The sequence below is a fragment of the Bombina bombina genome, chromosome 7 (genome assembly GCF_027579735.1).
Source record: "Bombina bombina isolate aBomBom1 chromosome 7, aBomBom1.pri, whole genome shotgun sequence".
Classification (NCBI taxonomy): Eukaryota; Metazoa; Chordata; class Amphibia; order Anura; family Bombinatoridae; genus Bombina; species Bombina bombina.
In genome coordinates this window covers 196,230,220-196,242,305 of record NC_069505.1, presented here as the reverse complement: position 1 = coordinate 196,242,305, position 12,086 = coordinate 196,230,220, and the positions used below count along the sequence as shown (strand labels likewise).

General features: G+C 39.1%; 1 protein-coding gene across 1 annotated transcript in view; it reads right to left on the bottom strand.

Moving 5' to 3' along the window:
* Positions 1–1,089: 1,089 nt before the first annotated feature.
* Positions 1,090–12,086, bottom strand: part of TFIP11 (tuftelin interacting protein 11) — a 63,493-nt gene continuing 52,496 nt past the window's right edge. Inside the window, exons 11-13 of the mRNA XM_053720533.1 lie at positions 10,177–10,319; positions 1,910–2,075; positions 1,090–1,660 (exon numbers count right to left, since the gene is read on the bottom strand). Of these exons, the coding sequence (XP_053576508.1) occupies positions 1,305–1,660; positions 1,910–2,075; positions 10,177–10,319 (665 nt within the window). The 3' untranslated portion in view covers positions 1,090–1,304. The remainder of the gene's footprint in view (positions 1,661–1,909; positions 2,076–10,176; positions 10,320–12,086) is intronic.

Sequence of the window (12,086 nt, the reverse complement as noted above, 5' to 3'; positions counted from 1 at the left end):
TTTATCAGGTAAACATAAATTCTGTTTTCTCCAACATAGGTGTGTCCGGTCCACGGCGTCATCCTTACTTGTGGGAACCAATACCAAAGCTTTAGGACACGGATGAAGGGAGGGAGCAAATCAGGTCACCTAAATGGAAGGCACCACGGCTTGCAAAACCTTTCTCCCAAAAATAGCCTCAGAAGAAGCAAAAGTATCAAACTTGTAAAATTTGGTAAAAGTGTGCAGTGAAGACCAAGTCGCTGCCCTACATATCTGATCAACAGAAGCCTCGTTCTTGAAGGCCCATGTGGAAGCCACAGCCCTAGTGGAATGAGCTGTGATTCTTTCGGGAGGCTGCCGTCCGGCAGTCTCGTAAGCCAATCTGATGATGCTTTTAATCCAAAAAGAGAGAGAGGTAGAAGTTGCTTTTTGACCTCTCCTTTTACCGGAATAAACAACAAACAAGGAAGATGTTTGTCTAAAATCCTTTGTAGCATCTAAATAGAATTTTAGAGCGCGAACAACATCCAAATTGTGCAACAAACGTTCCTTCTTTGAAACTGGTTTCGGACACAGAGAAGGTACGATAATCTCCTGGTTAATGTTTTTGTTAGAAACAACTTTTGGAAGAAAACCAGGTTTAGTACGTAAAACCACCTTATCTGCATGGAACACCAGATAAGGAGGAGAACACTGCAGAGCAGATAATTCTGAAACTCTTCTAGCAGAAGAAATTGCAACTAAAAACAAAACTTTCCAAGATAATAACTTAATATCAACGGAATGCAAGGGTTCAAACGGAACCCCCTGAAGAACTGAAAGAACTAAATTGAATAATAAAAACTACAGTTAAACACTAAAAAACTCTAAGCCATCTCCGTGGAGATGTTGCCTGTACAACGGCAAAGAGAATGACTGGGGTAGGCGGAGCCTAGGAGGGATCATGTGACCAGCTTTGCTGGGCTCTTTGCCATTTCCTGTTGGGGAAGAGAATATCCCACAAGTAAGGATGACGCCGTGGACCGGACACACCTATGTTGGAGAAACAATTATTGTTTGTGGAGACCTTTTGTAGAGTGGCATTTAATTGCAGATATATACAGCGCATATAAAAAAAAACATTTATTGTTTGTGGAGAACTTTTGTAATGGGGCATTTATTTGCCGATATATACAGTGCATATAAAAATATTTATTGTTCGTGGAGACCTTTTGTAATGTGGCATTTAATTGCGGATATATACAGTGCATATAAAAACATTTATTGTTCGTGGAGACCTTCTGTAATGTGACACCAAATTATTGATATACACAGTGCATATCCTATTTGGCCATGTCTATAAGACTCTGCAATGAGGTGGGCACCCATGTCTTCTCTCCTTGTACAAACACCACTCCTCGGTCAATGAAAATCACAATGCGGTTGAAATTGTACAGCTGCTTCCCTTCATGGCGCTTGCCAATCAATGGCATAAATACAATATTGTGCTCCTCAGCCTTAGACTGGATCAAGTCCTTGAAGTTCATGGGCACAGCAGCCGTGGTCACCCCAATGCCTCTCTGTGCAATACTCTCAGCATCACGTCGCTCCTGCATGGCCTCGTATTGAAAATCTTTTCTCCGTTCAGTCTGGGTCAGATAGGCAATGCTCTCCCGCGCACCAGGCTGCATGTATACACCTGAAACGGAAGACAGACAAGAGTTGATGCTTGGTACAAGTGCCTAAACCATGACTCAACAGTACTTCATGTCTTCACATCTCATACCCAAAACAATACTTTTATGGCTCATTTTCCCCTTATTATTCTGTACCCATACCAGATAGTGACTGGCGCAGTAACAAAGGTACCAGCGCACACATTATTATATACCCACGCCAGATAGCGACTTGCACAGTAACACAACAAAACAGTGCACACATTACATACCCACTCCAGATGACACTGCTCTATTCATGATGTCCAGAGCTTCGTTGAACTTCTCTTTGATGGCTGGATGGGCTAGTATATGGTCTGAGAACATGGTCTTCCATCCCAGATACCACTTGGTGATCTCTTCATAATTAGGGCTGTTACTGAGCCAGGAGCACAGGACCTAAAGGACAATACAGTGAGACCCTGCTGGCATCCTATGGTCTTTAGCATTAGCAAGTAAACTAAGTAGGCTGTGACTGACCGACACTACAAACGGAAAAACTAATTACAAATTAGTGACAACCTAATCAGTAAATAACCAGAGCTCACTAAATCTAAGGTAACCAGGTAAACAACATTTATTTAACCCTTTTTTCATGCAATATATTTTTATAGCGCTGAACTGTTGCTCTTTCATAAACACGATAAAGTCCCTTTATCTTTCATTTAACAAATATCTAACACTAGGAAGGGCGGCTCTTTCATACACAATAAAACATTTCTAGCTTATTGACCTTTTTCATATGCCAAAGGCTTTATAGCTTTTTAACCAATAGGAAACAGTTTGTTAAAGTGAATGGGCTGATTTCCGACCCCATCTTCCTCAATACTGGTGTCCTACAGGGTTGTGTTCGGTCTCCCTTGTTCTATTCCTTATATACCAACTATTGCACTTCTGTAAATGAATCTGTGAAGTTACTGAAATTTGCAGAAACTACTCTGAATGGACTTATCACAGATGAATTGAGCTACAACATGGAAGTAGACAGCCTGGTAACATGGAGTGAAACAAACAATTTAGAATGAAATGTTCATAAAACCAAAGAGATGGTCATTTATTTTAGAAGAAAAAAGTCCCCATCACCGTCTTCTCTGAAAACGAAATATTACATCGTACAAATTCATTGGAACAACTATTTAACATGAATTGAAATGGGACTTTAATATTTTTACTATAATTTAAAAGTCTCAACAACGTTTGTACTTCTTAAAGGAATAGTCTAGTCAAAATTCTAATTTACTCTTATCAATTTTTCTTTGTTCTCTTGGTATTTTTATTTGAATGTAAGCATAGGAGGTAACCCATTTTTGGTTCAGAACCTGGGTAGCACTTGCTGATTGGTGTCTAAATGTAGCCATCCAATCAGCAAGAGCTATCCAGGTGTTGAACCAAAAATGGGCCGGCTCCTATGCTTACATTCTTGCCTTTTCAAATAAAGATACCAAGAGAAAGAAGAATAATTGATAATAGGAGTAAATTAGAAAGTTGCTTAAAATTACCTGCTCTATCTGAATCATGAAAGTTTAATTTTGACTAGACTATTCAACTTATAAAATGTAGCCGTCTCAAAAACTGTTAAAACTGATTTGATGATGGCTGAATAAAAACAAGTTATTATCCTCTATTATAACCCAATATAGCTTTGCTACATCTCATTAAGGAAGAAACTACACAGAATTGTGAGATCTGTGGAAAAACATAATTTATGTAAGAACTTACCTGATAAATTCATTTCTTTCATATTAGCAAGAGTCCATGAGCTAGTGACGTATGGGATATACATTCCTACCAGGAGGGGCAAAGTTTCCCAAACCTTAAAATGCCTATAATTACACCCCTCACCACACCCACAATTCAGTTTAACGAATAGCCAAGAAGTGGGGTGATAAGAAAAAAGTGCGAAAGCATATAAAATAAGGAATTGGAATAATTGTGCTTTATACAAAAAAATCATAACCACCACAAAAAAGGGCGGGCCTCATGGACTCTTGCTAATATGAAAGAAATGAATTTATCAGGTAAGTTCTTACATAAATTATGTTTTCTTTCATGTAATTAGCAAGAGTCCATGAGCTAGTGACGTATGGGATAATGACTACCCAAGATGTGGATCTTTCCACACAAGAGTCACTAGAGAGGGAGGGATAAAATAAAGACAGACAATTCCTGCTGAAAATAATCCACACCCAAAATAAAGTTTAATGAAAAACATAAGCAGAAGATTCAAACTTAAACCACTGCCTGAAGTACTTTTCTACCAAAAACTGCTTCAGAAGAAGAAAACACATCAAAATGGTAGAATTTAGAAAAAGTCTGCAAAGAGGACCAAGTTGCTGCTTTGCAAATCTGATCAATCGAAGCTTCATTCCTAAACGCCCAGGAAGTAGAAACTGACCTAGTAGAATGAACTGTAATCCTTCGAGGCGGAATTTTACCCGACTCGACATAGGCATGATAAAATAAAGATTTCAACCAAGATGCCAAAGAAATGGCAGAAGCTTTCTGGCCTTTTCTAGAACCGGAAAAGATGACAAATAGAATAGAAGTCTTTCGGAAAGACTTAGTAGCTTAAACATAATAATACAAAGCTCTAACAGCATCCAAAGAATGCAATGATTTCTCCTTAGAATTCATAGGATTAGGACATAATGAAGGAACCACAATTTCTCTACTAAGGTTGTTAGAATTCACAACCTTAGGTAAAAAATTCAAAAGAAGTTCGCAGCACCGCCTTATCCTGATGAAAAATCAGAAAAGGAGACTCACAAGAAAGAGCAGATAATTCAGAGACTCTTCTGGCAGAAGAGATGGCCAAAAGAAACAAAACTTTCCAAGAAAGTAATTTAATGTCCAATGAATGCATGGGTTCAAAAGGAGGAGCTTGAAAAGCCCCCAGAACCAAATTCAAACTCCAAGGAGGAGAAATTGACTTAATGACAGGTTTTATACGAACCAAAGCTTGTACAAAACAATGAAATATCAGGAAGATTAGCAATCCTTCTGTGAAAACAGAACAGAAAGAGCAGAGATTTGTCCTTTCAAGGAACTTGTGGACAAACCTTTATCTAAACCATCCTGAAGAAACTGAAAAATTCTCGGTATTCAAAAAGAATGCCAAGAAAAAATGATGAGAAAAACACTAAGAAATATAAGTCTTCCAGACTCTATAATATATCTCTCTAGATACAGATTTACGAGCCTGTCACATAGTATTAATCACAGAGTCAGAGAAACCTTCTTTGACCAAGAATCAAGCGTTCAAACTCCATACCTTAAAATTTAAGGATTTGAGATCCTGATGGAAAAAAGGACCTTGCGACAGAAAGTCTGGTCTTAACGGAAGAGTCCACAGCTGGCAAGAGGCCATCCGGACAAGATCCGCATACCAAAACCTGTGAGGCCATGCTGGAGCTACCAGCAGGACAAACGAGCATTCCTTTAGAATCTTGGAGAATACTCTTGGAAGAAGAACTAGAGGCGGAAAGATATAGGCAGGACGATACTTCCAAGGAAGTGATAATGTATCCACTGCTTCCGCCCGAGGATCCCGGGATCTGGACAGATACCAGGGAAGTTTCTTGTTTAGATGAGAAGCCATCAGATCTATTTCTGGGAGTTCCCACATTTGAACAATCTGAAGAAATACCTCTGGGTGAAGAGACCATTCGCCCGGATGCAACGTTTGGCGACTGAGATAATCCGCTTCCCAATTGTCTATACCTGGGATATGAACCGCAGAGATTAGACAGGAGCTGGATTCCGCCCAAACCAAAATTCGAGATACTTCTTTCATAGCCAGAGGACTGTGAGTCCCTCCTTGATGATTGATGTATGCCACAGCTGTGACATTGTCTATCTGAAAACAAATGAACAACTCTCTCTTCAGAAGAGGCCAAGACTGAAGAGCTCTGAAAATTGCACGGAGTTCAAAATATTGATCGGTAATCTCACCTCCTGAGATTCCCAAACCCCTTGTGCCGTCAGAGGCCCCCACACAGCTCCCCAACCTGTAAGACTTGCATCTGTTGAGATTATAGTCCAGGTCGGAAGAACAAAGAAGCCCCCTGAACTAAACGATGGTGAACTGTCCACCATGTCAGAGAGTGTCGTATAATCGGTTTAAAGATATTAATTGAGATATCTTTGTGTAATCCCTGCACCACTGGTTCAGCATACAGAGCTGAAGAGGTCGCATGTGAAAACGAGCAAAGGAGATCGCATCCGATGCGGCAGTCCTAAGACCTAAAATTTCCATGCATAAGGCTACCAAAGGGAATGATTGTGACTGAAGGTTTTGACAAGCTGATATCAATGTTAAATTTCTCTTATCTGACAAGGACAGAGTCATAGACACTGAATCTATCTGGAAACCTAAAAAGGTTACCCTTGTCTGAGGAAACAATGAACTGAATGGTAAATTGATGCTCCAACCATGATCTTGAAGAAACAACACAAGTCGATTCGTATGAGATTCTGCGAAAATGTGAAGACTGAGCAAGTACCAAGATATCGTCCAAATAAGGAAATACCAAAACCCTGTTCTCTGATTAGACAGAAGGGCACCGAGAACCTTTGAAAAAAATTCTTGGAGCTGACGCTAGGCCAAACAGTAGAGCCACAAAAACTGCTAATGCTTGTCTAAAAAGAGAATCTCAGAAACTAAAAGTGATCTGGATGAATCGGAATATGCAGATATACATCCTGTAAATCTATTGTAGACATATAATGCCCTTGCTAAACAAAAGGCAGGATAGTCCTACAGTTACCATCTTGAATGTTGGTATCCTTACATAACGATTCAATATAGATAGATCCGGAACTGGTCTGAAGGAATTGACCTTCTTTGGTACAATGAAGAGATAGAATAAAACCCCAGCCCCTGTTCCAGAACTGGAACTGGCATAATTACTCCAGCCAACTCTAGATCTGAAACACATTTCAGAAATGCTGAGCCTTTGCTGTGTTTACTGGGACACGGGAAAGAAAAAAAAAAAAAAAAAAAAAAAAAAAAAAAAAAAAAATCTCTTTGCAGGAGGCCTTAACTTGAAGCCAATTCTGTACCTTTCTGAAACAATGTTCTGAAACCAGAGATTGTGAACGGAATTGATCCAAATTTCCTTGAAGAAAACATAAACTGCCCCATACCGGCTGAGCTGGAATGAGGGCCGCACCTTCATGGGTATTTAGGAGCTGGCTATAGGTTTCTATAAGGCTTGGATATATTCCAAACTGGAAAAGGTTTCCAAACTGATACCGCTCCTGAGGATGAAGGACCAGGCTTTTGTTCCTTGTTGTGAGGAAAGGAACGAAAATGATTATTAGACCTAAATTTACCTTAGATTTTTTATCCTTTGGTAAAAAAGTTCCCTTCCCTCCAGTAACAGTTGAGATAATAGAATCCAACTGAAAATCGAATAATTTATTACCCTGGAAAGAAAGGGAAAGCAAAGTTGACTTAGAAGACATATCAGCATTCCACGTTTTAAGCCATAAAGCTTTTCTAGCTAAAATAGCTAGAGACATATACCTGACATCAACTCTAATGATATCAAAAGATGGTATCACAAATAAAATTATTAGCATGTTATAGAATAATAATAATGCTATAAAATTATGATCTGTTACTTGTTGCGCTAAAGCTTCTAACCAAAAAGTTGAAGCTGCAGCAACATCCGCTAAAAATATAGCAGGTCTAAGAAGATTACCTGAACATAAGTAAGCTTTTCTTAGAAAGGATTCAATTTTCCTATCTAAAGGATCCTTAAATGAAGTACTATCTGCCATAGGAATAGTAGTACGTTTAGCAGGAGTAGAGACAGCCCCATTAACCTTAGAGATTTTGTCCCAAAACTCTAATCTGTCAGATGGCACAGGATATAATTGCTTAAACGTTTAGAAGGAGTAAATGAATTACCCAAATTATTCCATTCCCTGGAAATTACTTCAGAAATAGCATCAGGGAGAGAAAACACTTCTGGAATAACTACAGGAGATTTAAAAACCTTATTTAAACGTTTAGATTTAGTATCAAGAGGACCAGAATCCTCTATTTCTAATGCAATTAATACTTCTTTAAGTAAAGAACGAATAAATTCCATCTTGAACAAATACAAAGATTTATCAGCATCAACCTCTGAGACAGAAACCTCTGAACCAGAAGAACCATTATCAGTATCAGAATGATGATGTTCATTTAAAAATTCATCTGCAAAAAAGAGAAGTTTTAAAAGACTTTTATGTATACTAGAAGGAGAAATAACAGACATAGCCTTCTTAATGGATTTAAAAAATAAAATCTCTTATATTATCAGGAACACTCTGAAAATTAGATGTTGACGGAACAGCAACAGGTAATGTAACAGTACTAAAGGAAATTTTATCTGCATTAATAAGTTTGTCATGACATGCAATACAAACAACAGCTGGAGAAACAGATACCAAAAGTTTATAGCAGATACACTTAGCTTGGTAGCTCCAGCACTGGGCAGCGATTTTCCTGAAGTATCTTCTGACTCAGTTGCAACGTGGAACATCTTGCAATATGTAAAAGAAAAACAACATATAAAGCAAAATTGATCAAATTCCTTAAATGACAGTTTCAGGAATGGGAAAAAAATGCCAGTGAACAAGCTTCTAGCAACCAGAAGCAATAAATAATGAGACTTAAATAATGTGGAGACAAAAATGACGCCCATATTTTTTAGCGCCAAAAAAGACGCCCACATTATTTGGCGCCTAAATGCTTTTGGCGCCAAAAATGACGCCACATCCGGAACGCCGACACTTTTGACGCAAAAAAAGTCAAAAAATGACGCAACTTCCGGCGACACGTATGACGCCGGAAACAGAAAAAAAATTTTGCGCCAAAAAAGTCAGCGCCAAGAATGACGCAATAAAATGAAGCATTTTCAGCCCCCGCGAGCCTAACAGCCCACAGGGAAAAAAATCAAATTTTTTAAGGTAAGAAAAAATGATTGAAACAAATGCATTTATCCCAAGTATGAAACTGACTGTCTGAAAATAAGGAATGTTGAACATCCTGAGTCAAGGCAAATAAATGTTTGAATACATATATTTAGAACTTTATAAGTGCCTAACCATAGCTTAGAGTGTCACAGAAAATAAGCTTACTTACTTACCCCAGGACACTCATCTACATGTTGTAGAAAGCCAAACCAGTACTGAAACGAAAATCAGCAGAGGTAATGGTATATATATAAGAGTATATCGTCGATCTGAAAAGGGAGGTAAGAGATGAATCTCTACGACCGATAACAGAGAACCTATGAAATAGACCCCGTAGAAGGAGATCATTGCATTCAAATAGGCAATACTCTCCTCACATCCCTCTGACATTCACTGCACGCTGAGAGGAAAACCGGGCTCCAACCTGCTGCGGAGCGCATATCAACGTAGAATCTAGCACAAACTTACTTCACCACCTCCATAGGAGGCAAAGTTTGTAAAACTGAATTGTGGGTGTGGTGAGGGGTGTATTTATAGGCATTTTAAGGTTTGGGAAACTTTGCCCCTCCTGGTAGGAATGTATATCCCATACGTCACTAGCTCATGGACTCTTGCTAATTACATGAAAGAAAAATCTACATAAGAATTTTTATTTTTTTAAAAGACAGATAATCCCTTTATTACCCATTCCCTAGTTTTGCATAACCAACACAGTTATATAAATACACTTTTTACCTCTGTGATTACCTTGTATCTAAGCCTCTGCAAACTGCCCCCTTATTTCAGTTCTTCTGACAGACTTGCATTTTAGCCAATCAGTGCGTGAGCACAGTGTTATCTATATGGAACACATGAACCAACACCCTCTAGTGGTGAAAAACTGTCAAAATGCCCTGAGAGAAGAGGCGGCCTTCAAGGGCTTCAAAATTAGCATATGAAACTCCTAGGTTTAGCTTTCAACTAAAAATACTAATTGAACAAAGCAAAATTGGTGATAAAAGTAAATTGAATTTTTTTTTTAAATTACATGTCCTATCTGACTCATGAAAGTTTATTTTGGACTAGACTGTCCCTTTAAATGACATTTACTTTTCAAGGTTAAATAAGAGAGTTTGAATTTTTTTATCTGATTCACCCTGGCCATTGTTTTTTTTAATTGTATATGTTTTATCGAAGGCCAAGGTTGAGAGTTTTACTAACTCAGACAAACCGTTTTCTGAATAGTTTTTTCCCCAGGCTATTAAAATAGCAAACAGGAATACTTCTCTTATTTCACTTTTGGTACAACAAATTGCACTTTAGTCACTCTTTGTGAATATATTTAATTGATTATATTTTTACACAGCTGATTGCATTTGTTTGTTTATTGTCATCTGATTCCTTATGCACCATGAAAAATTCCTTGTATAATTTTCTTTTTCTATACCTGGTGAATAAATGATCCTATTCTATATTATATGCAGTTACACAAGAGCCCTGGTGTCCACATCACACCAGTTCCTATTTGTGCAAGGACAGAAGTGGAGCTACGTACCTGCAGCCACTTTGGGAAGAACTGTTTGTCCAGAAGACTCACTAGGCTGGACACAGAGATCATCCCCTCCCAATCCATCAACCAGTGAAAGACGTCCATGTGCTGCTGGTGGGGGTTAATCACAAACTCTCCGAGGCACAGTGCTGTAGAGCACAAATACAGAGAAACCATGTTATCATTGCCACAATATACAAGAAAACTATACATATCATAACACAGCATGAGACGCAGACTAACATGACTAACAGAGGAGGAGGAGCACAGAGTACCATGACTAACAGAGAGGAGGAACACAGAGTACCATCACTAACAGAGAGGAGGAGCACAGAGTAGCATGACTAACAGAGAGGAGGAGCACAGAGTACCATGACTAACAGAGAGGAGGAGCACAGAGTACCATCACTAACAGAGAGGAGCAGCACAGAGTAGCATCACTAACAGAGAGGAGGAGCACAGAGTACCATGACTAACAGAGAGGAGGAGCACAGAGTACCATGACTAACAGAGAGGAGGAGTACAGAGTACCATGACTAACAGAGAGGAGGAGCACAGAGTACCATGACTAACAGAGAGGAGGAACACAGAGTACCATGACTAACAGAGAGGAGGAACACAGAGTACCATCGCTTACAAAAAGGAGGAGCAGAGTACTATCACTAACCGAGAGGAGGAGGAGCACAGAGTACCATGACTAACAGAGAGGAGGAGTACAGAGTACCATGACTAACAGAGAGGAGGAGCACAGAGTACCATGACTAACAGAGAGGAGGAACACAGAGTACCATGACTAACAGAGAGGAGGAACACAGAGTACCATCGCTTACAAAAAGGAGGAGCAGAGTACTATCACTAACCGAGAGGAGGAGGAGCACAGAGTACCATCACTAAGAGAAAGGAGGAGCACTCAGTACCATCACTAACAGAAAGGAGGAGCACAGAGTACCATCACTAACAGGAAAGAGGAGCACAGGGTACCATCACTAACCGAGAGGAGGAGCACAGAGTACCATCACTAACCGAGAGGAGGAGCACAGAGTACCATCACTAAGAGAAAGGAGGAGCACAGAGTACCATCACTAAGAGAAAGGAGGAGCACAGAGTACCATCACTAAGAGAAAGGAGGAGCACAGAGTACCATCACTAAGAGAAAGGAGGAGCACAGAGTACCATCACTAAGAGAAAGGAGGAGCACAGAGTACCATCACTAAGAGAAAGGAGGAGCACAGAGTACCATCACTAAGAGAAAGGAGGAGCACAGAGTACCATCACTAACCGAGAGGAGGAGCATAGAGTACCATCACTAAGAGAAATTCAATAAATCAATGGTCGGTCCACAGCACTATAGTAAAAATTCACTTTATTGGAAACAGGATAAAACGAAAAAGGGGCTTTTCGGGGTTGCCCCCTTAATCATACAATTTGTGCAATCTTTTACAAACAACTTTTAAAGGCATTTTGGCGTCAGATACTCAATTTCTTAGCATCTACTGCCATCTACTGGATTCTATAGGTAACTGCGGCTATACAAACAATGTATCTTAATGCCTTGCAATATAAATTCCTTTCCATATTAACTTCTTTTGTTGCCAATCAACAATTTATGCCACAGATACTTATATACATTTAAAAACAATAATACACAATCTAATCAAAAGCATAGACTGATGGATATTTGCTCTATTGTATGATGCATACTGGATACTAAGGTCTATAATAAAAAAATCGCACCACGTTAGATAAATATAGTTAGATCTTAATCTTTATTCAGGCCCTTAGGTCTAAGTGTTTCCAGTCTATGTATCCATTGCATCTCCCTCTGTTTGAGGAGTTTTTCTCTATCTAATCCACTTCTTTGTGGCCCTACCTGGTCAATTACTTGCCACCTTAGCTGGCTAATATTATGTCTCTTA